At 31.3% G+C, this 23395-nt stretch overlaps 4 protein-coding genes and 3 non-coding genes across 8 annotated transcripts; 5 read left to right on the top strand and 2 right to left on the bottom strand.

The window, feature by feature from the left end:
- The first annotated feature begins 264 nt into the window (after positions 1-264).
- Positions 265-644, top strand: LOC146913689 (uncharacterized). Its single transcript, XM_085716924.1, has one exon. It carries the CDS (start codon positions 342-344, stop codon positions 519-521), a length of 180 nt encoding a protein of 59 aa, XP_085573050.1. The 5' UTR covers positions 265-341; the 3' UTR covers positions 522-644.
- Positions 645-5387: 4743 nt separating this feature from the next.
- LOC146913688 (uncharacterized) lies at positions 5388-5813 on the top strand. The gene has a single exon (XM_085716923.1). It carries the CDS (start codon positions 5474-5476, stop codon positions 5651-5653), a length of 180 nt encoding a protein of 59 aa, XP_085573049.1. The 5' UTR covers positions 5388-5473; the 3' UTR covers positions 5654-5813.
- Positions 5814-7700: 1887 nt separating this feature from the next.
- LOC146913687 (small nucleolar RNA U19) lies at positions 7701-7832 on the top strand. The gene has a single exon (XR_015017004.1). It is a non-coding gene; the product is annotated as a small nucleolar RNA U19 (small nucleolar RNA).
- Positions 7833-8080: 248 nt separating this feature from the next.
- Positions 8081-8228, top strand: LOC146913686 (small nucleolar RNA snoR138). Its single transcript, XR_015016949.1, has one exon. It is a non-coding gene; the product is annotated as a small nucleolar RNA snoR138 (small nucleolar RNA).
- Positions 8229-9272: 1044 nt separating this feature from the next.
- LOC146913685 (small nucleolar RNA Z122) lies at positions 9273-9353 on the top strand. Its single transcript, XR_015016921.1, has one exon. It is a non-coding gene; the product is annotated as a small nucleolar RNA Z122 (small nucleolar RNA).
- A 3976-nt stretch (positions 9354-13329) lies between these two features.
- LOC146913684 (uncharacterized) lies at positions 13330-15400 on the bottom strand. Its single transcript, XM_085716921.1, has 2 exons — positions 14611-15400; positions 13330-13684 (listed from the first exon to the last, which is right to left on the bottom strand). The coding sequence occupies exons 1-2, from the start codon at positions 15199-15201 to the stop codon at positions 13565-13567; spliced, it is 711 nt and encodes a 236-aa protein (XP_085573047.1). The 5' UTR covers positions 15202-15400; the 3' UTR covers positions 13330-13564.
- A 1882-nt stretch (positions 15401-17282) lies between these two features.
- Positions 17283-23305, bottom strand: LOC146913683 (5'-adenylylsulfate reductase-like 5). Of its 2 annotated transcripts, none has more exons than XM_085716919.1 (4): positions 22962-23305; positions 18891-19072; positions 18222-18349; positions 17283-18062 (listed from the first exon to the last, which is right to left on the bottom strand). In XM_085716919.1, exons 1-4 carry the CDS (start codon positions 23127-23129, stop codon positions 17641-17643), a joined length of 900 nt encoding a protein of 299 aa, XP_085573045.1. In that variant the 5' UTR covers positions 23130-23305; the 3' UTR covers positions 17283-17640. The 2 variants fall into 2 exon arrangements, with proteins under 2 accessions (XP_085573045.1, XP_085573046.1); XM_085716920.1 differs by having other exon boundaries at positions 18222-18346.
- Positions 23306-23395: the final 90 nt, after the last annotated feature.

Here is a 23395-nt window from a genome sequence, read left to right as displayed (position 1 = left end):
AAAAAGGACAAGCGATGATCCAAGTTCGATTAATCGTCTCAATAACAATGCTTTTTTTAAAGAAAAAACAAGAGGAGAGAAACCACCAAAATTTATTTCCTCTCATCAAAAAGCCAACTGTGATCCTTGAAAACAAAAAGTTGGGGCAGGCTGGCCATCAAAAATTAAATAATACCAAAAGAAATTATTTTATTTTCATCGTATATTGCAACAACTATATAAAGTCACATAGACATACACTTAATATTCATCCACTACATATCCTTCTCTCTGCCTACCCATTCCTCTCAATTTCTTTCCTCAAAAGAAAAGAAATAAAATTTCCTAGAAAATTTTCAGAAATGGAGGCATTGAAGATGAATCAATTTTTTGCTACGGTGGTAGTGGCCATGTTGATGGCAGCATCAAATGTTTCAGCTGCAGATGCACCAGCTCCAAGTCCTACATCAGATGCTCCTACTCTCTTTGTGCCAACAATAATTGCTTCCTTTGTTGCTCTTGTTTTTGGACTTCTTTTCTAAATTTATGATCAATGAAATAACCACATGAGTATTTACAATTTCCATTCTTATGTATATTGATTCCTCACTTCAATTTTTTTATGTTGATATGGGTTTTAATTGGATTATGTAATATTATTGTGATTTTTTGTTGTGATTAATGAATTCATTCATGCCCTCTTCTTTGGATACACAATATATTCTCTTTTATCTTCTAGTTTACGAGATGAAAATGAAGTATCTCTATTATTGATAATTCCTCACTTTTATTCTCCCACAAAGTCATTTGCAGCTTTTGATGTGAACAAATTATTGAGGATGACTAAGTTTTATCCAAACGATTTTATAGATGTGCTGGAAGTGGCGTTACGCCATCAACTTAAAAATTATCTTACAATGTTCGATCTGACCTAAAATTTGCTAAGTTGAAAGGGCTTTCAAATATTTGTGCAAAACTTGTGGAAACAAGTAAATGCAACACATTTGCTATGGCGGGGTAACACAAAAATAATTTTCTTTAATTTGTAAAAATAAAATAAAATGCAACAAGAATTATTATGAGAATGAGGAGCACTTATTTTTTGGGAAAAAAATGCTTATAACACTTTATTAATAAGAAGCAAGTTTTACATGTTGGTATATCGAAATAAGTAATGGAGTTAACTGAAAATGTGGCCACCACTATCAAGACATGAGGGACCTCATTTTCTTGTCTCCGACTAAACTCAACATATAAGTTTGTAAATTGAGAAACAAAACTACATGTATAAGCTGATATGACATATCTAAATTTTGTAGTATCATCTCGATTATCGTTGAAGGCATCCACAGCTAATTTTGAGTCAAACTCAAAATCAATGTTATCAAAATGCATATCACTTATCTATCGGATCCAAGTGCCTCCTCCACCAAGTTGCATTCTCCACCGTCGATTAATTGATATCTAAAGGCTAACAATTATCATGAATCCTTATTGCTACCAATCACCACCCAACAACAACAAGAACACATGCAAAAGAATCTTTTCTTCAATGGTTGTTTCTATATCCAGCTTAATCTGATTTCATCTTTCGTATTTACTTTTTCCCTTTTATTCCATTTTTGTGTTATAAAACAATTAAAAATCTTGTACCCTCTTTAGCGTGTGAAGTAAGAAAAAGATGGTTAAAGACTTTCTTTAATATTAATTTATAAGTTTCTTTAAAATATGTTTCTTGTCTATAAATTAAGTTTGTCACAACCCTCACATTCCATTCATTCAACCCACCTCTCTTCATTTCATCATCATGTGTTTATTAATTCTTTTATCATTTAATGAAATATCCAAAGAAATTCTCAAAGAACATCCAAATCCTCATAAACAATCACAGACAAGTTCTCCTTTTCTAGATCTCGGAATTTACCTAGCTCTTAGGGGAAAGAGATGAATTAATGTTGAAAAGATATTATTAGTTCAAAGCGATGAAATTCCTCTGTATCAGATCTCGAAAAGTATGGATTCTAGATTCAGTGATAGAAAAATGCTATCAATAGCATTTTTTATCACTAAATGAGGAATGTTTTCGAGAATTTGAGTGGACGAATTACATCATCTGAACAATTACAACGAGGACCGTGCTAGAGTCCAACAAAAATGTTTATGCAACTTGACAAGAACCAACAAGAACTTGCACATTGTTGATTCTCTTAGGAAAAGTTTTGTTCACATCCTGTTTCTTTTAATTTCCTTGTTAAACTATAGTCTCATTATATGGTTAAAGTAGCCTATGAGATTCATATGTGACTTAGTTTTCTTTCATGGATAGACATATTTGGAACAATATGCTCTCATTTGAGTTCTCTTTGGAGTTCTTGGAGGATCTACAACGGAGACGCCAATTTTTTAGTACTTAAATGAATATTACCCGTACACATCACTTATTTATAATTTTTCAATAGTAGTACCTAATAAACACTTAATTCATCCAACCTAGCATCTCATGAAAATTTCTTAAACGGGATCCACTAATCAACTCTCAATTTTATATCATTACATTTCAAATTTTTAATAATAAAAAAGTGTCGGTCCAACTTAAGATTGGGGTCTTAATTGAGACCATAAGTCTTGTAAGACCCCAAAAAAAATTCTTCACAATAGGTACCAAGTCTTCAAAATGTGAGACCATCCCATTGAGGATGGTCTTATGGTATTCTCACTTTTAAGTAAGTTTGGAAATCTCTTGTGCATAAAATGTTGAGTCATGATATTTTGCACCAAAAGCATTTTAGGGTAGATATGAGATCTATCAAAATAGAATTATCACTCTAAACCATTGATATGGTGCTACAATTCTCAGCATCCTTTAAAAGGAATGCAAGTTAATAAGGGTGGACTATAACCTACATCCTACCTTGTTGCTATTCAAGGTAAGATGTAGGTTATAGTTCACGCACGAAACTTGCATTCCTATCATCAAGACCTATTGAGATTGGTACCATTATAGAGATTGAAAGTGATAGTGTTATTTTGGTGAATCTCATGTATAACTGATAAATGCCTTTTGAGAAAAAGATCATGTGTCAACGAGGACTATTGTCTTCAACTACTTTCTATTTCTATTGTTTCTTTGATGACTTTATGCAGGACTCTAGTTTGTTATAGCCTATAGGAGATTCATGGTGCCGATGAAAGTTTAGTTTTAATATTATTGTGTCGCCTGATCTCATAAATATAAGTAAACAATCTAAATAGAAGTGCAAATAAGAATTCTTGCTTTAATTTGTGGCCCAAACTAATGGTCTGTTTTGTTGTTGATTAGTTTGTCCAAGATAGCAGTCCTCTAATAGTTAGTTCATTATACATTTATTATAGGCTTAAATATGTCTTTAGTCCCTGCACTTTCATCAGATTTTGGCATTAGTCCCTGCACTTTTTTTTGTTTGGAATTGGTCCCTGCACTTTGTAAAAATATTGGTATTGGTCCCTCTGTTAACTTTCTGTTAAAAAAAACACAAAACTATTGGTATTGGTCCCTGCACTTTGTAAAAATATTGGTATTGGTGCCACGTGGCATGAAATGATTGGGCCACGTGGCACTCCGTTAGTTTTGTGTCAACGACTATTGTTTTAACTATGTTATATTGTTTCTTTGATGACTTTATGCATCTATATATTTTCAAGTTGTTTCATGATTTAGTTGAGGAGAAATTCTTTCATAGTCACAAACACAAGAAAAAAGTGTTTAGACACACACACATGATTGAACAAAATTAAAGAAAAAAATAATTGAATGATATGATTAAATTTTTTCATTTATTTTTCTTTACTTTTGTGAGTGTGCCGAAACCTTTTTTATTTATAGTTGTGTTCAAGCAAGTCTTCCTCTTTAGTTGAGTTCTTTTTTTTTTGGCTTTCAGCTCTCGTATGAGTTCTCTCTTGAGTTCTTATGGTATTCTCACATTTATCTAAGTGTGGAAATCTCTTGTGCATAAAATTGGATATAACACTAGAGAAAAGTCTAAAATGTTGAATCATGATATATTTTGCTCCAAATACATTTTTAGGGTAAATATGAAATCTAGCAAAGTAGAACTATCAACCATTTATATGGTGTTGTGATTCTCAACAGATTTAGGCTTTTTGTAGGCCATAACCTACATCCTACCTTGTTTCGATTCAAGATGGAATGTTGGTTGTAGCCCACACTAAAACTTATTTATGTTGAGACTTGTTGTGTTTAGTATCATCATAGAGATTGAACATGATGATGTTATATTGATGGATCTCATCTATAAATGAGAAACACATTTTGAGAAGAATGATAGTGTCAACGAGAACTATTGTCTTTAACTACATTATATTGTCTCTTTGATGACCTTATGCATGACTATACTTTGTTATAGTCTAGGAAATTTGTTAGTGCTAGTGAAAGTTTAGTTTTAATAGTTTATTTTAAAATTTACCTAAAAAAATAGTTTATTTTAAAATTATTGTGTTATTTGATTTGTTGTCAATATTAAGTTTTGATAATTACTTAAATGAATGGTTGAGATTTGTTGTCAATATAAAGTTTGACACCTTAGGTTAATGATCCTATGTCGTTAAAAAAAAAGTAATACATAAACTCAATTATTTTACTCAAAGAACTGTTAAAAACAACTGGGAAAGGAAAAAGAACATTAAAGAAAAGGAAACAAGAGAGATGGGCAGCTGTATACAATCCAAAAGAACCAAGAAAGACACTCTGTCAAACTACCAACCGGGCAGCTGTGGGATACTGAAAACGTTATATTATCCCTTAAAAAAAAACTTTCGAATATTTTTTATGAGATTGTGTAAAAACTTTAGATTAATTTTTTACACATATATTTAATCAAGTCATGCAAAATAGATATTTGTCGGAACTTGGCGAATCAAATATGAAAATTTGAGAGATGTATATGCATTTAGTGTCAAACAATGTCTAAGATTACTTTTGATTGAAGAAATCTATAAAAAAGAAAAATTGGATCAAGAGAGTTAACACAACTCTAGATCCTCTCCGGTGGATGGATGGCTAACGTGTGTTTCGATCGTTCAAACACATTTGATTTTTGATAATATACTATAATGTAATACAAATGAATGATTAAGATTAGAGGAGATGAGACAACATGACAAAGAAAACAAGGTGTCCGGTTAATCGTCTCAATTACAATGTTTTTTTTTTTAAAGAAAAAACAAAAAGAAAGAAACCACCAAAATTTATTTCCTCTCATCAAAAACCAATTGTCATCCTTGAAATCCTCGAAAACAAAAAGTTGGGGCAGGCTGGCCATCCAAAATTAAATAATCTCAAAACATTTGTTTTATATAATTTTCCTCTTCTCTTGCAACTATATAACGTCACATAGACATACACTTAATATTCATCCACTGCCTATCATTGTCTTTGCCTACTCTCAGTTTCTTTCCTCAAAAGAAAAGAAATAAAATTTCAAGAAAATTTTCAGAAATGGAAGCATTGAAGATGAAGCAATTTTTTGCTATGGTGGTAGTGGCCATGTTGATGGCAGCATCAAGTGTTTCAGCTGCAGATGCACCAGCTCCAAGTCCTACATCAGATGCTACTACTCTCTTTGTGCCAACAATAATTGCTTCCTTTGTTGCTCTTCTTTTTGGACTTCTTTTCTAAGTTTATGAACAGTGAAACTACAACATGAGTATTTACAATTACCATTCTTATGTACATTGATTCCTCACTTCAATTTTTTTTATGTTGATATGGGTTTTTAATTGGATTATGTAATATTATTGCGATTTTTTGTTATGATTAATGAATTCGTTCATGCCCTCTTCTTCTGTTACATAATATACTCCCCTTTTCTCTTCTTGTTTATGAAGTTTTTAAAAGGCTTAATTTAATTTCATATTCCAAATCTAATCATGAACATGTACAAATTGAAATGGAGTAGGCATAGGAAAGTAGATGGACTATTTCATGAAAATGGGAAGATTGAATATAAGATTCAGAACTTGTGCATTATGAGATGCGAAAAGTATCACTATTATTGGTAAAGAAGTATTTTTTTTTTTTTTTGGTTACGGTAAAGAAGTATTTCTATCATGAACTTGTTATGTGAGAAAGATCATTTGGATTTATAAATAAAGATTTAACTATTAAGTTCACATTAATTTCTAACAAAAAAAATTATTTTAATTTTAATTTTTACTTTGTATGTTGATGCCTAGAAGGAGTGAAAATGAGATAAAGAGCCTGATTGGAGGCTAAATGTCAAATAAACGTTCAAGTTTCATCAAATCATTAAAAAGGTAAAGCTAACGTAAAATGGGGTGATAATAAGTAATAATTCCTATTAAAATACATAAATTATTCAACGTACACTTGATTTGGGACACAAAGCCCGACTTGACTTGACTCGTTCACACCTCTAATCGGAGCATTGTATTGTATTGGGGAATATTGCAACAAGTTGAATTAAAAGATAAATATAATGATAACCGTGGTGGTTTAACATATATAAATTATATCGGTCCCATACTTTGAAAAAGTCAAAATTTTAAGAAAAATGTTATAAACACTCTCTTTCTAACCCTCTATTAACAGGGAAATACTTGTGTGACATTAATGTCACGGTGACATTAAATCTGGGCCACACATTAGGTGACATTAGATGTGTTGTGTGGCCCAGATGCAATGACAATGACAATGTGTGGTCCAGATGCAATGGCACGGTGACATTAATGTCACCAAAGTGCCACCCCTATTAACATTTCCTCTTTTACTATCATATCGGTCCCATACTTTGAAAAGGTCAAAATTTTAAGAAAAATGTTATAAACACTCTCTTTCTAACCCTCTATTAACATTTCCTCTTTTACTATATGAAACTCATGTTATTCTCTTTACATCTTCAAAGCATGGGATTCATATGAGATTTATTATTGGGATTCATATGAGATTTATTCAATAAGAGAGTGATTGTTAGAGAGATCGTCAGAAAAGAAGTATTCATAACACTTTTCAAATTTTAATTTTGAGATGCATTTATTTGTTTCCAAAAAATAGTTTTATTTTATCTTTCGTAAACTTAGATTTAAAACTCTAAAGGTTAACAACACACCGATTATTGTTGTTTAGTATATGAAGAAAATTTAATTGGAAGATAAGAATTCACATTTTATGTCCTACAAACTTTCTGAAAAAAGATTAATCACTTTATAAATTTTTTTTTTACAAACACTTTATAAAGGTTTTTTTTTAAGGAACTTTATAAAGGTTTTTGTTGAGAAGGAAGAGGAGACTATAAAGTTTTTTTTTTTTGAAGGAAGAGGAAACTATAAAGTTAAAAAAAAAAAAAAAAATTAAATGTGGGGTATACTATAGAGTAATTTCTCATCTTTAATGTTATATGGGCTTGTTGGGCTAAGAACCCGTATTCACCAACTGGCCCATCTCTCACCACACTACATTGCAGCAAGAAACCCTAACTTCACCCTTCTGCGCCGCTTCATCTTATAAATTTCATCTCCCACTTCTACTTGTTCATTTCTCATTCTTTACCTTCTCTCCACTTTAATTTTTACACGATTGTTCTTCTGTATAGTTTCAAACATTGCTTTTATTTTATTGCTTTTATTTTGATAGTTATTTTCATGAATATAATGACAGTTTTAATTCTGCCCCTTTGAGTAGTACTATGAAAGTTTATCAATTTCATATATGACTTAGTTAGGGGGCAAATATTAATAGAAATCTAATGTTTATTAGATTTCTCTCAAAGATAGGTTGTATATTGAAAGGACAATCTGTTCTCTCATATCAGTTGTTCTTCTAGCACCCTTTCACATTGTTTTTTAATTGTTTAAATTTAGGTTAATATCTTATATATCTCCGTAATTTAGCTGAATAATCTCTTGTATATCTCGTAGTTTGCTGAATACTATCTAATGTGAAAGACATATTTTTCACTGTATATGAAAAATGGAATGTATGTTCTTCACCTTTAGTGTATTCAGCGAATTACATGCTATTTGAGATATTAATTCATTGTTCTGATTTTAATTTAATTTCTTGTATTATTAATTTTTTGTTGTGTTATATGCCTTCGAATAACTAAACGACTATACATAGTATAAATGTTGTTTAGTTCAGACAGAGGCAAACATTAAATATTAAATTTCTGAGTAAATTTTGGGAGTAGGAACTAATTTTATTCTGTTCCATACCTAGTTATATTCGGATATACATTTTTAATTTTGTTTGTGAAAATCATTTAGCTGTTTTTTCGTGACATTGAATGATTCTGATTGTTAGTTGTTAATGTATTTTTAATATCAGATGAATTTATTTGATTTTGTTTGGTGTGACATGAATTTTTTTGCAGCCTCCACCAAACAGCTGAAAGATTTTTTGTTAATAGGTTTTTCGGTTCGCACGGAGGCTAAAATTATTAGGGTTTTACCCTCTGAATCTTGTATCTTGTTGAATGAAAAGAACAGCAATTTAGTATGATTGTTCTTTTCTCATCTAGTTTCAGACATTACTTTTTGTTTTATAATCAGTTTCAAGAATTTAATGTCAGTTTTGATAATGTTTCATAGATGTGTATGTTTGTATGGTTTGACTCCAGCTTTGTCCTCAATGATTGATTGATGTTTTAAATCTAATCTCTTAATTCATATATGGAATGAAAAAATCGGAGTGTAACATCTCATGTGTCTATGTTCTTTTGTTGGAATTGAATTACAATCCTCACATTGTTCTTAGTATATGGCCTCAACATTTCATGATCAATAATGGATCATATGCACAGCTTGGATGTACATATAATTTATATCATCTTGTGGTCAACGAGAAACAATGAAATTATGTGTCCATCTTCGTCTGGGTTTATGTCCACTTTTTACTGGATGTGAATTACAATCCTCATATACACATTATTGTGAACAGAACAATGCATGTTCTTATGCCTTTTAGCAGATGTGGATTAAAGTCCTCAATCCTTAAAAGTAAGTTTTTTGCTTGAATGTGATGATAATATCCTTTAAACTAATATTAACTCTGATTGTAATTTGTTGGTTTTGTTGGGTTTTTAAACTGATTCTGATTTATTACCAAGGAAAACAACATAATTTTATCATGAATGTGATGTTATAATGAAAAAATTTTGTTGTTTAGTTTGATTTATATAACTTGTTTTGCTAATGGAAGCTGATTTACAAAATCCAAGTTGAAACCCAAACAAAATTGTGATTAATTGATTTATTTGTTGTTTGAAAATCTCTGAAGTATTGGGAAATGATGATAATAATGCAGACAGAAGCACTAGCTCTGCTGAATTATACAATTTGCACGTCAGTCTGATCCTAAATATTCATATAAACTCTAATTTACTTTTGTTTACTACATCCTTTTACACTATCTCTCAGCTTTTGCCAAACATGCTTGAGCCTATGATATGCGCTGTTGTGGATCATCGTTGAAACTATTGCAATAGCATAGACTCGAGCATATTTGACAACATCACAGCTGTGTGGCTGCTACTTCGAGTGTAACATAATGTTGTTCTTTTTATGGATTTTGTCTTGATACAATGTGGTTAAATTTCAAAAGGCAAGAACAAGTGTATTCATATGGTCTTTCTTTTTTTAATTGAACCTGGATACTTGTGTTCATATACTACAATCAATATATACCCATGTCTCAAAAACCTTGTAGCATTGACATATATAAGAAATTCATTTTTGATTGTATAGCTACCCTCAAATCATATTTAAACAAGGGATCTAAATATTCTTCCAATAGTTGGATTTTGAAGCAATCTTTAAGCAACTATCATATAATTTTTTTATTACCCTTGAATCCTTTAGTCACTATCAATGCTTCTAAGCTACTCAATTTTTAAAGTATTTTTGACAGTTTTTTTTCTTTTCACATTAAAATATTATGTAGGGATATTGATGTATAATTTGCCTATTGACCAATAATGGACAAATTATAAATCTATAATTTGTCAAAACCATAGATTATTGATTATTGCAAACATATCGCTGCTAAGTCAAAATTTGACTTCTTTTTAATACTCCCTCCATCCCTATATCTAACCACCCATTTGACTTTATTTTTGTCCCTAAATCTAAACCCCTTTTCAAATTACTAGATGCAATTATTATTATTTTCCTAAACAAACCCCTAATTAATACTACTAACTTATCTTGAAATTTAAAAAGTCAAATTTAATACATATACAAACAAAGGATAATATGGTAATATTAACAGACAAAACAGACATAATAATTACACTGACAGCTTTTCTTAAGAAATGTGAAAAAAGCAAAGGGAGGTTACATTAAGGGACGGAGGGAGTATTATACATGGGGAATGTGAACAACTTGTGTTTTTTAATGTAAGTTTTTAAAGCAATTTTAGGCCTCATATTTTGGAAAAATATTTTTGTATCCATTTTAATTTTTGACCAAACAATTTGATGATTGGTTCGTAATTGCTCACTTCCAACCTCATCATTTCAATTGATCTTCTTTTGCTTGTGTATGGATTGGTCGTGGATAAAACACCTAACTCAATTACTAGGGTTTATTTTTTTTCTCTTTATTTATTGATTTGTTTTTGATTTGTCTGAGAAAACTACGAAGGTTTCCAAACTTTTAGAAGGGAGGGATTATGATCGTCATTCGCAAATTTTACATCAAAGATGGAAAATAGATGGTATTTTGATTCCTTTTTGTTGTTTATGAAATGTTTATAATGAGTTTTTTTCCCTTATCTTTATATAGTATAAGTGATTGATAAAATGTTTAATAGGTCCGGTGTCCATTCACTATCTAATAAATAATATTTCAATTACTTGATATTGATATAAAGATAAGTAAAAAACCTATTATAACAACAATCTCATAAACAACGAAAAGGAATTGAAATACTTTTTTGGCAAGCATCTGTTTTCTATCTTTCATGTAATATTTGCGAATATCGATCGGAATCCCTCCCTTCTAAGGGAAACCTTTGTAGTTTTCTAAGCAGCATTAAACAATCAATAAATAAAAATATTTCAATAAATAAAAGAGCAAAAAAAAAAACTATAGAAATGGAGTTAGGGAGTTTTGGGGCATTAAACAATCATAGACGACGGTTTTGTCGTCAGAATTTGAATTTTCCTTGACGGTCTTTTTGGGAGGTGCATGAGCTTAAGCGGGTTTTTTCCTCTTTAGTTCTAGAGATCTTCTCTAAAATTAAGATTCAACACCAATTTGAAATTAAGTAGAAAGATTTGGCATCAGTTATCGATTTATTTGGGTGAAATTTGTGAGTGGTGATGTTTTTCTTCTTTTTCTTTTTAAGATTGATTTGATCATGACGGAAGACAACTTTTAATTAGCCTTATCTAATTACGATATTGTATAAAAATTTATTATTATTTTAAATCATCATTTATCAAGTTATTTATGTGTTGAATAGTCTCGTGAGCTTAACTCATTTTTAGATTATTTTTAAATTAGTTTCTGACTTTATTAATATTTTAAATTAATATTTGTCTTTGTCAAAAGTTTCTCAATTTAGTCGTTCATGACAAAAGCATAAAGAAAGGGATCTAATTAAGAAACTTTTGACAAAGATAGAGATTAATTTGAAATATTAATAGAGTAATAGACTTTTTTGAGAATAACTTATAAAGATATCGATTAATTTGATGGTTTACTCAATTTTTTTTTTCTTTAAGTAGAACATCAAAGACTTCCCGGGACCATGTGTTTGCTAGACTTTTCCGTAATCCCCAAGTTTTTGTATATGTGAAGTATTGGAATATTAGGCAGCCCATAATTTGTTAAACAGTAGAAATGTTCCAAGTATTTGAATTAAAGACATCATTTTCACTCTAATGAAAATTTGCCACCACTCTACAAACAAAACTCACTATGTCATTGATTTGACAATGAAATAATTAACACTGTGTGCCATTGTTATCCGTCCATGTAGGCAAGTCCTTGTCCCCCAATTGAGTCACGTCTCAATTAATTTCATTTGCTTGCTTGATGGATTGATTATTTATGTTGAATTTTGCACCAACAATTCAATGCATCTTGGAGACAGCTCTCTACAGTCAGGACATCCTGCATTCTTAAAGTTGAAATATTGATAATTGTTTGATTAAGATTGTACGGTTAGATTTAAGTATGGTATTTTGAATAATAAAAAAAGTTTAAATCTATATTCCGTTGAACTCTTGAACTCTTGAATATTATTTAAACGACATTTGATGTCTCGATTTTTTGAATGGGGGATCCTCTAGGGTTAGAGAATTTTGATTCTATTTTTTACCGCTTTAACATTTTTTTTTTGTCAATCCTTTGGTTCTCAAGGAAAAATGGTTGTGGTAATTTGAAATTTAGTCCGAAAGTAAGTAAAATCTGATTAAAAATTGTTCTATTTTAAAGTCAAACTCATACTCTCCTAAACAATTCATTCTTTAATGGAGTTTATTAATCATTTGAACCAAATCATTTTGTTATTTATTGCTTTAACTTACTCGTATGATTAAAGCATCATTTTGGTGGTTTTATGAATGTATAAAAATATTAATAGAATACTTTTTAACATATTCTCTCATATAAATGCTCTTTATAACTAACAATGATATAAATCTATACGCACTAACCGAGTAAACAACTTTTACATATTTATGAGAAATATTTTAGAAACTAACTTATAAAAACAACACTTTTTTTTTTTGTTGAAAGGTTATAAAAACAACACTGTGATGTAATTTATTTGGTTATATACGTCGATGCATAGAAATTAATCTCTATTAAAAAAATCCAAAAATATCTTCTTGATGTGAGTAGATAATTCTTAGCAGTTAGCTGGTTGGCAGTATATGGGCAAGGTTCATCTTTCATTAGATACGTATGGAAAAGAGAGAAGTAACCAATTGACAGTAACCCTTTCCACTTGCCCTTGACAGATTTAGAGGTATAGATGGAACTAAAAAAGAGGAACACTCATGAAAATATAATAGGATCCTTCCAACAATAGAGTTATTGAGAAGATTCAAAAATAATTAATACAATTCTTGAAATACTTGTTTAGTAATTTAGGTCTAAGATTTAATCTATACATTAACATTTCACCCTCTCTTAACCCATTTGGGTTAACCTGATAGTATTGACTCGAAATCTGGGACTCTGGTTCGTGAGTAATTATTTGGTCACAAGCCTGAATTTAATGTATTTAAGCATACTCACATAAATTATTTAAGTGAAAATTATGGATTCGCATTTAGACACACCAATATAAGATACGAAAATTATAAAGTTAACAAACTTGACAAATACTTCAAAACTATGAACCAAATAATAATGTAAAATCCGCTATAGTTTGTGAATTAATTTACATGACCATAGAAATTATATATGGTATATATACAGTCCAAAGATGAGCATTAAGGGAACAGCATAGTGCATCATGTTATTTACATTAATATACTATATGATAAAGCAATATTTCTTATGCCACTGTTTCCCATTATATACTCCAAATGTTTCATGATTGAGATTAATTGATGCTTCAATCAAAGAAATCATAGTTGCCACCAACTGTTATGTGAGCTCTTGTTATTGGAACCCCTCTTACAACAGAAATTGCTTCATTCAATTTTGTTGCATGCTGCACCACTTGCTTAATCCTCTGAAATCAAAACCAAGGTTTAGTTCAATATACAATAACTCATAATCAATTGAATATTTAACCAAATATAATAAAATTCCATCCTTGCCACAAAGTTAACACTTTTTTACTCTATAGTATTTCTGGGTGGCACTTTGGTGCCATTAATGGCACCATGCCATTAGATCTCCACCACACACACATCACACACACACATCCACAATGTTTGGGTGCCATCAATGGCCAGGATGTAATGGCACGGTGCCATTAATGGCACCCAAGTATTTCCCGGTATTTCTTGAATAAATGATACAGTTGTGTTTCATAAAGTCAATTATAAGTGGCATGGTGATTTTGCTCCCACGATCGACTGAGATTCAACCTTGATTGTTTTGATTCGAAAAATAAATTGGAGTATCAATTGGAGATTCAAATTTCATAAAGTTAGAGAATCTATACAGTCACATAGTCAATTAGTCAAATATATCCGATCAAGATCAAATGACTAAGATTTTAAATTTGATAAACGAATGTCATCAATATTTATCGGATGATCCATACATGCTAACTATGACTCCACAAATTCCCCAACTCTAAAGAATCATCAATCAACTAACAAGGTTTCATAAGTCTCCAAAACTGCCATGTGATTGCAGCCTTAACAATATAATGACTAAAATCATTGCTACATAAACTTTGTTTGTCTATAATTTTTCTTATTTTCAAGTATATTAGTGTAACACCAAGAGCAATTTAAAATCTTGACTAAATTCTATACTAAATCAATATAAATTTCTATAATTTAAACCATTTATACTAAACCAGATTCTCCGACAAAAATCAGTCATTGACAAAGTTGATAGATACTTCGTACTATTAATCAAACAAATTAATTTATAAGCAAACCAAAAAAATATATATGATTTGAAACCAAGAAATTTACTAACCTTGTCATCAGCATAGATTTGAAACCTATTCTTCTGATCCTTCTGAAGTTTTTTCCTATGTTGGCTTCCAAAGAACAAAACACAAATAGAAGCAGCAACAACACCAAAAGTGCAAATAGCACCAACACCACTAAGACTCCACTTCCATAAATTGAAACCACTATTGTCCTCTACTTCCCAACTTGAATCCTCTTCTTTGTCACCAAAATCATCTTTCTCAATAATCATTCTTGGAGAAGTAATAAACTCTTTGCTACTACTTGACTTTGGTGATTCAATTTTCATGTCACCAATTTCATTTTCCTTAATCTTAAAGAAAACTTGTGACACATTTTCTTCTTGGTCAGCTTCAAGAGATTGATTCTTTGTGATGTCTTGAACCATAACATCATTTGAGGTGTTACCAAGTTTGAGGTCTAATGGAATTTGTAAAGGGACAAGTTGGTTTTGTTTTCTTGGTGGTGAAGGATACAAATATTCCATGTCTAAAGCACTTTCTGATCCTTTTCCTAGGAAACTTTTTTTCTCACCATCTTCATTGAAATCAATATAGCCATCACTAGAGATTGATTCCCATTCATCAAGATCCATCTCCAAGAGGGTGATTTTGGATTTTTGATTTTTGATTAGTATAGTAAATGGAACAAAAAATAAATAAGTAAATAAATAAAAGTTGGAGTTTCAAAATATTAGGTGAGGTTTTATTGAATTAATTAAAGATGGAGATGGCTTTCAAGGAATTTTGTTATAACTTGTAAGAGCAAGCTACTATTAAGGCCATGAGCTACATGACATAGTTTTGAGTGCTTATCTACATTAAAGATGACAAAACTAGAAATGGTCCATGTGGTCCCACCAAGAAAATTGCTTCTTATGATAGGATTCAAAGATATTTTTTTTAAAATTTTCTTTGTTTAATTTTTTTTAAGGGTTCTTTGTTTCATTATATTTCAATTTTCTAGTGGGTTACTTATTTTTAATTGTAAGATTACTATATTGGTGGTTTGTGACGGTTAATTTTGGTTGAGACTCATCATTCATTTTGAAATTATCATGTCTATGTAAAAATTGAGGAATAAAATTTCAAAGTTAATCACTATAGTGTTGGACCTCACTACACTAGTGACACAATTTTTTTGGGTGTTTCTTGCTTTTTTCAATGAAGAAATAGGAGAATTAGGTTTTAGAGTTCACTAGGATAAGATAAGAGAAATCTTCAAAGCTCAAAAAGCAAATCCCAAAGATACTTGCATATTAATTAGGATATGAATTGAATGGAGTGACTCATGCAATGTTTAGGTGCTTGAAATTGTACAAGAATATAGTATAGTAATTTAGTCTATTGAATAGATATTTCTTTAGAAAACAATTGTTAAAACTAATGAAAGACCTTAATATTGTCTTGCATAGGTTTTGGTTGCGTGTAAGTCAAGCATATAATTTTTAAAATTGCTATTCTAAATTTGGTTAAAACATACTAAATGGATCGACTTTTTTTTACTTTAAGGGATGAAATTGACATTTTATAAATTTGAGAGACCAAATTGACCATATCTTACAATATCAAGAACCAAAATTATGATTCACTTATGTTTACAAAATGAACATGTCTAAATTAGTTTTTTTTGAAGGGAATAAATTTATAGTTTTTTTTGAAGGGAACAAATTTAATATATTTCATTAAATAACTGATGCATTCGATCTCTAATTAGACTAGATATATCAATGATCTTTTTCACTTATTATTACAAAAAAATCCAATTATTACATATGAAACGAGTCTTTCTCAAACACAAGATTATTATTGTAGAACTAACCCCAAACATAAGAGCATTAGAAATAGTAATTTGGGATGCAATCAGGATATGCAATTTCTGGTGGAACATATGGCATTTGCACTTCCAACAAGGATCATTGCTAGCAACCAAAAACACCACAAACTTCAATGTCATTTTCAACGAAGCTTTCATTATAAATTTATAATTCAACGTGTTTTGCAAAGAAAAAGTTGGTTAACTTGTCATAAAATGTTGAAGCATGTGTGGCTATTTATACACATATATTGTGGAATGAATCCTTAAAACAATCAATCGTAACGATAATTGCACGATTTGACCATTAGTTTTGAGAATATATCTTAATTGTTTGTCACATTAAGTAATTTTTTATTCATGGTCTAATTTCAAATAACTATTACTTCGGTCTCAAATATAAGCAAAAATGTCAAACAAAGTAAATGTATCAGGTTCAAATTTTTAAACAAATACATCAACAATGGGATTTCACAATGAACGCCTAGTGATCGGTATGCTATAAACGCCATCGAAAGATTAATATTGCTCACAAAGTATTTCATGCCTTGTTTTAAAAACCGAACCAAATCATGTAGTTCAACTAGTTGAACCTTAAACCAGCCTTTACTATGGTTTAGTTCGACCCAATTTGATCAGTTTAAGCCAAATGAACAATGACTCATAAGTCATGTTGGTTCAATGTCTAGTTCGATTTTTAAAACATTGATTTCATGAACCTTAACTACTATTTATCTTGTTTACCCATTTTAGTTGTAATTTCCCTCGTTCGAACACCAACAGTTTCTTTTTCAAGACTTCAGAAACAATGATGTTAGTTGAGGTTCAAATCAGTGTATGAGAGAAGGGGAAGGATGCTCATATTACAACATGTGTCTATAATTCCATTAAGAAACAACTAATTTACACAAAAAGGAAAACAGTTCTCAAATTTACAAGCCTGTTCCTTCCTCACAAAACCCAACTCAAACACAAACCAACATTTGCCTATTATCTCTACCAATAAAATCAGCAAGAGAGAGAGAGAGAGAGAGAGAGAGAGAGAGAGAGAGAGAGAGAGAGAGAGAGAGAGAGAGAGAGAGAGAGAGAGAGAGAGAGAGAGAGAGACTATGTAATGCCAAGCATCACCTACAGCTTGAAGATATTATATGATAAAAGTAAACTCTTAAACTGCCCTCATAACGACATCGTAAGGTTGTTAGTTCAAACCTTGGAATGATTATCTAGCTGATGATGACTCACCCAGAGAAACAGAAGCCAAAGACGAAGCCCAAACCCGAGCACTCCTTGCCCTCTCGTGAAAATTCCTCGTCTTGCATAGTCCTAGCTTTGTCCAAATCCTCCTCACATCAATCACTTGAAGCACGCGTCCCATCACTTGGCTTGTCTCGCCGAATATTTGCATGTTCAGATGAGGAATACAGGAAACCCAGAAAGCTCGGAGACGTGATACGATCTTGGGAAATACAAAAAGAAGTATCCTCAAACAGATAAACATCACAGAGAAAACTAAGTAGGGTTCTCTTCTTAATGTTTCTTTAAGTGACAGACCCATCAACGATTTCAGGTTCAGGCTAAAATCTTCTTCACTCATCATGCTGCTTGGTTGATCGATAGCAATATTACTACTTGCTTCAAATCCTGAGACAGACACGCGTGTAAATACAGTTATAAGTTTACATTATAAGGCTGTTATAAGTCACTAATGTTTCTTATAATTCACGCGAGTCGTAACTCCAAAAAATGGCTGTACAAAATAATGTACTGTAAGTTTTCAAACAAGAATCAGGATATGCTTACTTGTGTTACTTTCGTAAAATTCCACTAGAGAGAGAAAATCATTTCGACCACGATATCTCAACCTTGAGGTCTGGTTCACGAGTATAATAGAAGGCAGACGATGGATTCCATATTTTGAATATAAGCTGCTAAGAGCAAAACAAAGCAAATTTAGACATCAACATTTATTTATAACTGTAGCTAACTGAATGGTGCCATAGGTTCTACTGAAATAAAATTCATTTACAAAATACAAAGTGGAAAATGAAACAAAGTGTAGTTAAAACAATGTTTTAAAAACCAAACCAGGAACCGGCCAGTTTGCTATCCCAGTTGTACAGCAATCTGATTGAACCATGGTTGGTTCATCTACCTTCTTTTTAATACTTACTTACTCGTTTATTTATTTATTTTTTATAATCAAATTCAACTGTGGTTGAACTGATTGAACCAACTGAATCATGGTCTGAATTTCTCACTGGTTCAATCTTCAGTCCGGTTTTTAAAAAATTGATTAAAAAATTACTTAATGGCATCATTTAGCCTAACCAATAGGAAACTCAGGTATTGCTGAACCAGTATGCTATATTTTTAAAACCAAGCAGATATAGCATACCACACAACACAAGAAATTGAGTTCATAATTATTATCCAGGAAATTAAAAATAGAACCGGGGATAGCTTAAAAACCTTGGTAAAGCTGATGATTGCTCAATAACCAAATGCTCTATTTCCGGAAACATGGAACTAAGAGCTTCAAATTTAGGAAGCATTCTGCGGGAAAATGGGCACCAGGAAGCATAGAAGAGTATAGAGACAGACTCGATATTCTTTCTACCAGATAGAACTTCGTCAACGAAATTTCCATCCACCTGAATAAATCAAATGAAAAGTTAAATACTTTGTCATTGGAAATCAGAATATGCAAACTGGTATTAGTCAGCAAAACATAACTCGGTCAATAAATCTATGTAACCATTTGTCCAAATTACGAGATGTTTAAACTTTAAATCACAAAAATGTAATGACAAAATACAATAAATTAAAATTAAATAAAAATGCCGGACATGGTATGGTATATTTTTTTTGAAAAAGCTGAATTAGCCAACCCAAACTGGCACCGGGGAGAATTGGACCTGAGACCTTGAGGAGGAGCACACTACAACTTCAAGGTCCCAAATCAACACCACCAGGCCAGCATGGTATGATATATTAATTGTTAGGAACCCTAGAATTGATATGAAAGGAACGGACAATTTTACTGAAAGATTGAGAAAGGATAAACGAGAATAGGAGAGAAGTCTCTCCTCCAAAGGTTTCCCCTTCACAATAGAGTCACTACTCACTCACTACTCTATTTATAAATCTTTATAATATTAAAAAATTATCCTTCTAACTTCAAAACCTCCCTATTGATACATGATAATCCTAACTATCCCATTAACTAATAGCTTCCCTAACAAAATGAGAGAAAAGCAAAGCATGGCGCATGGAAAGAAAACAAGAGCTGCACAGTCCCATCTTTGATTTTTACACCAACAAAATGAACCAAAAAATACACAGTTCCAAACCAAATCTATTGCTTTCTCTGCCTTAACAATGGTCACTCCAGTCCATAAAAAGAGACCATTTTCTTGAACTCAATAAAAAAGCCAATTAATTCAAAATTCAGATTTCAAATAAATCTAATACTATTCAAAGGAGAAGTTCTTGTCATTTTCAATACAGTCCAATAAACATTTTAAATCCAACCAAATCATTTTGCAATGAAGAATCAAGGAAAATTACAAACTCAAGTCCCAAACCCCCATATAATATTTAAGCCAACACTTGCCTTTTCTGATTAACTTCTTGAAAAGCTACCATTAAAACAAAAAAATCAGACAAGCCAGTTTCCTATCACTTAAAAGGTCTTCTGGAAAATTGAAGAACAAATTAAGAAATCCCTTATCGGAAAGGAATTGACTAATTGAGGACTATAGAAGCGAAATTACACGCAAACCTAATAGCTTAAGGTTTTAGATCAAGTTGTGTATTGCCAAACCCACAACATCAGTTCCATGCTAAGCATATAAAAAGAAGACCTTCTTAGCATTTTGAGTTTGACAAGACATGCAGCCTAACCCAATAAATTGGCAGTGCGACCTAAATTAATTTTTAAGTCTGTGAATTCAGGTTGTTGTTAGTCAGGTGTAGGGTGTAATGGGATAGGGATTTGAGTAGTTGAGTATTATTCATAGTGAATTTTCTCGTCTATGGTTCATTTTGGCTTGACTGTTAAATTTTGCATTGATTCTTCTTAATTTCAGCTGTTCACCTACTTCATTTACTAGTTACCTTCATAACCTAAGCTTCATGCACAACCAAATTGGCTACACTGCCCTCATGTTTCTATTTCTTCCTCAAGAAATCTCCCCTTCTATCTGATGTTCACTTCACATTTTTATCACTTTCTTGCGAAATCCATTAAAACAGAGCTTCCAACTATCAACTCAATTTGGCACACACGGGAGCCACACCAAAATAAAAGTTATAGGAAATGGGACTACAATTGTAATTTGTGAATGACTCATTGAAATAATCAAAATCTGACTTATTTACTTAACAAAAATATAATCATTTAAATAACTCACATGAGTATTTTTTTTCTTTCTCGATGAGAGCGGTCTAATAGTTGTCAGTTGTCACATGATTCATAAGATAATAGAAATTACCATCATCTTATTTTCCACAAAAGAGTAAACATTCATTTTGATCCTTACATGTGTGAAACGCCCTCACAGATTCATAATAGTCATAAAATATATCAAAGATTCAAAATTGCAAAAAATATAGTTCATTAGTTAGTTTAGTCGTCGAATGTGTCTACTCTTACTCAATTTGGTCCATAAAGTCACTTGGGGATGTTTTTGTAATTTCAATAAATTCATTGACTGTCAGGACAGCAACTCACATGGTTAGGGATCAAAGTTACTAATTACCCTCCACTAGTAAGGCTTTATTAAATCCTCAATCATGAACTCAGAAAAATGATATCTCTAAAAAAGTTAACTTTCTAGAACTAGCCAACTCCTGCTTTTCCAACAAAACTGACCCGATATACCAATTCATACAAAAAGCACAAACAGTAAAGCAGTACAATAATTGAGTCCATTCCAAGCAATAAAGCATAGTGATGACTACCCTCCTCTAAAGTGGAAACAAAAAATCTACAAAGTCCAAAGAAAGGACACTACAATAAATTCAATTGTTTGCTATAAAATAGAAAAGCAGTTCCAAAAAATTCCAAACTAAAAATATTACATGAAATTACCCCAACCTGCCTTTACTCCAATACTTATGTTATTCCCAATTCTACAAAATCAGAAATTTTCAAAAATAAAATGTGAATTGTATAATTGGTTCCAATTTTAGCGGTACCAAAATTGATTATAAAAGTGTAGAATCGATTTTGACATGTTTGTATGTTTTACCAATAAAAATTGACTTTTCCTCCTGAATTGATTCTAACTTGAAATTGAAACTATGATTTATAGCAGTTTTTCTTTCATACGTGATTTTGACATTCAAAATTTAAGTTTCAACTCACTTCTACAAGTTCCTTCAAAAAAAAAACTCACTTCTACAAGTATTTAATCAAACATAAACCACTTTACATGCAACTCGGTTTTAACTAATATCAATTTACAAAACCAATTCATTCAAAATAAAATTTTGTCACCAAATAACCAAACACACACACATAATCTATTTTTCCATAGTGGTTAATTTTGTAAGTTGCAGAGGTCAAACTCAGAATCTCCTGCATAATACTCCTTCGGCCCCCAACCTATACCAGCTAATTATTATCCATTTTTAAAATCAAATTACCAACACTTGCTAAATCTACTTTTCCATAGACCGACAAATATTAGTGCTTAATTTTGTTAGTACCATCGATCAAACTTTGAATCTATTATTATCCATTTTCACATACTAATCAAAATTGAAACATAAACCACTTTTACATTCAACTCAATTCATTCAAAATCAACTTTTGTCACTGCATAAAACTAAAATCAATTCTTGTCACCACATGACCAGACACACATTAAGGGCCCATTTGGAATAGGCTTATTTTGAGCTTATTCAAATAAATAGGCTTTTACGTTAATTTATAAGTTCCCACTAACAAATTTGTATCTTTATAAACTACATTTATAAACTTATGAATAATACATAAAAGCTTATTTATTTGCATAACCTCAAAATAAGCCTGATCCAAACGGGCCCTAAATCTATTTTGCTATAGGCAAATATTAGTGCTTAATCTCATTAGTAGCATAGGTCAAACCCTAAATCTCCTACACAATACTCCTTCATCGTCTCAATCTATACCACTATCCTAATTATCATCCATTTTCACATAATAAATCAAAATTTAAACAAAATCCACTAAAGTAAATTAATATTTTTTTTACTATTAACCCTCCGATTCTCACGAAAGCGGCCCTGATAATCTAGAGTTCAGCCGAAAAGGTCAGTAAAGTCTGGTAAAAAAAATTATTCCACCCAGTATCGAACGAATTAGTATCCAATTTCACATAATAATAATCAAATAATAATCAAAATTGAAACAAAATCAAATTAAACAAAAAAAAATCTAAATATCCATAAATTAATTAATTCAATAATCAGAAAAATTGATCCAAATCATGAAAATTACACCTGTATCGAAAATCATGAAAATTAGATAGAAAAATTAGGGTTCGGAAGAGGAACCTGAAGAGGAGGATTGGATTGGATGAAGATTGGACATTGAGATTGAAGATGAAAGAGAAAGGAAGGTGGTGGAGGGATGCAGGCGGAGGCGGAGGCGGAGGCGGAGGTGGATTGGAGGATGGAGAAAGCGGTCATGGAGAGAAAAAGTGGAAGAAGCGGAGAAGCCATGGAAGGGTAGGGATGGGAAATAAGTGAAAAAGGTGAGGGTAAAACGGGAATAAAGGTTTTGTTTCGGTGTTGTGGTGTGTGTTTGTGGCGGTGGTTGAATTTGATGATGGTAATGAAAAGAAAAAGCAATTTGCAGCTTAGTATAATAGGAATTGAATTGGGAAATGGAATATGATGTGATAATCTATTCTCTTTTATTTGAGGTTTTAATTGGGATATGTGGTTATACCATCACTTAGGTGGCCCTCACCAAAAAGTAATAATAT

Source organism: Medicago sativa, chromosome 6, assembly GCF_051527215.1.
Source record: "Medicago sativa cultivar Bolivia chromosome 6, Bolivia_mono, whole genome shotgun sequence".
Classification (NCBI taxonomy): domain Eukaryota; kingdom Viridiplantae; phylum Streptophyta; class Magnoliopsida; order Fabales; family Fabaceae; genus Medicago; species Medicago sativa.
This window is presented reverse-complemented; position numbering and strand designations above follow the sequence as displayed.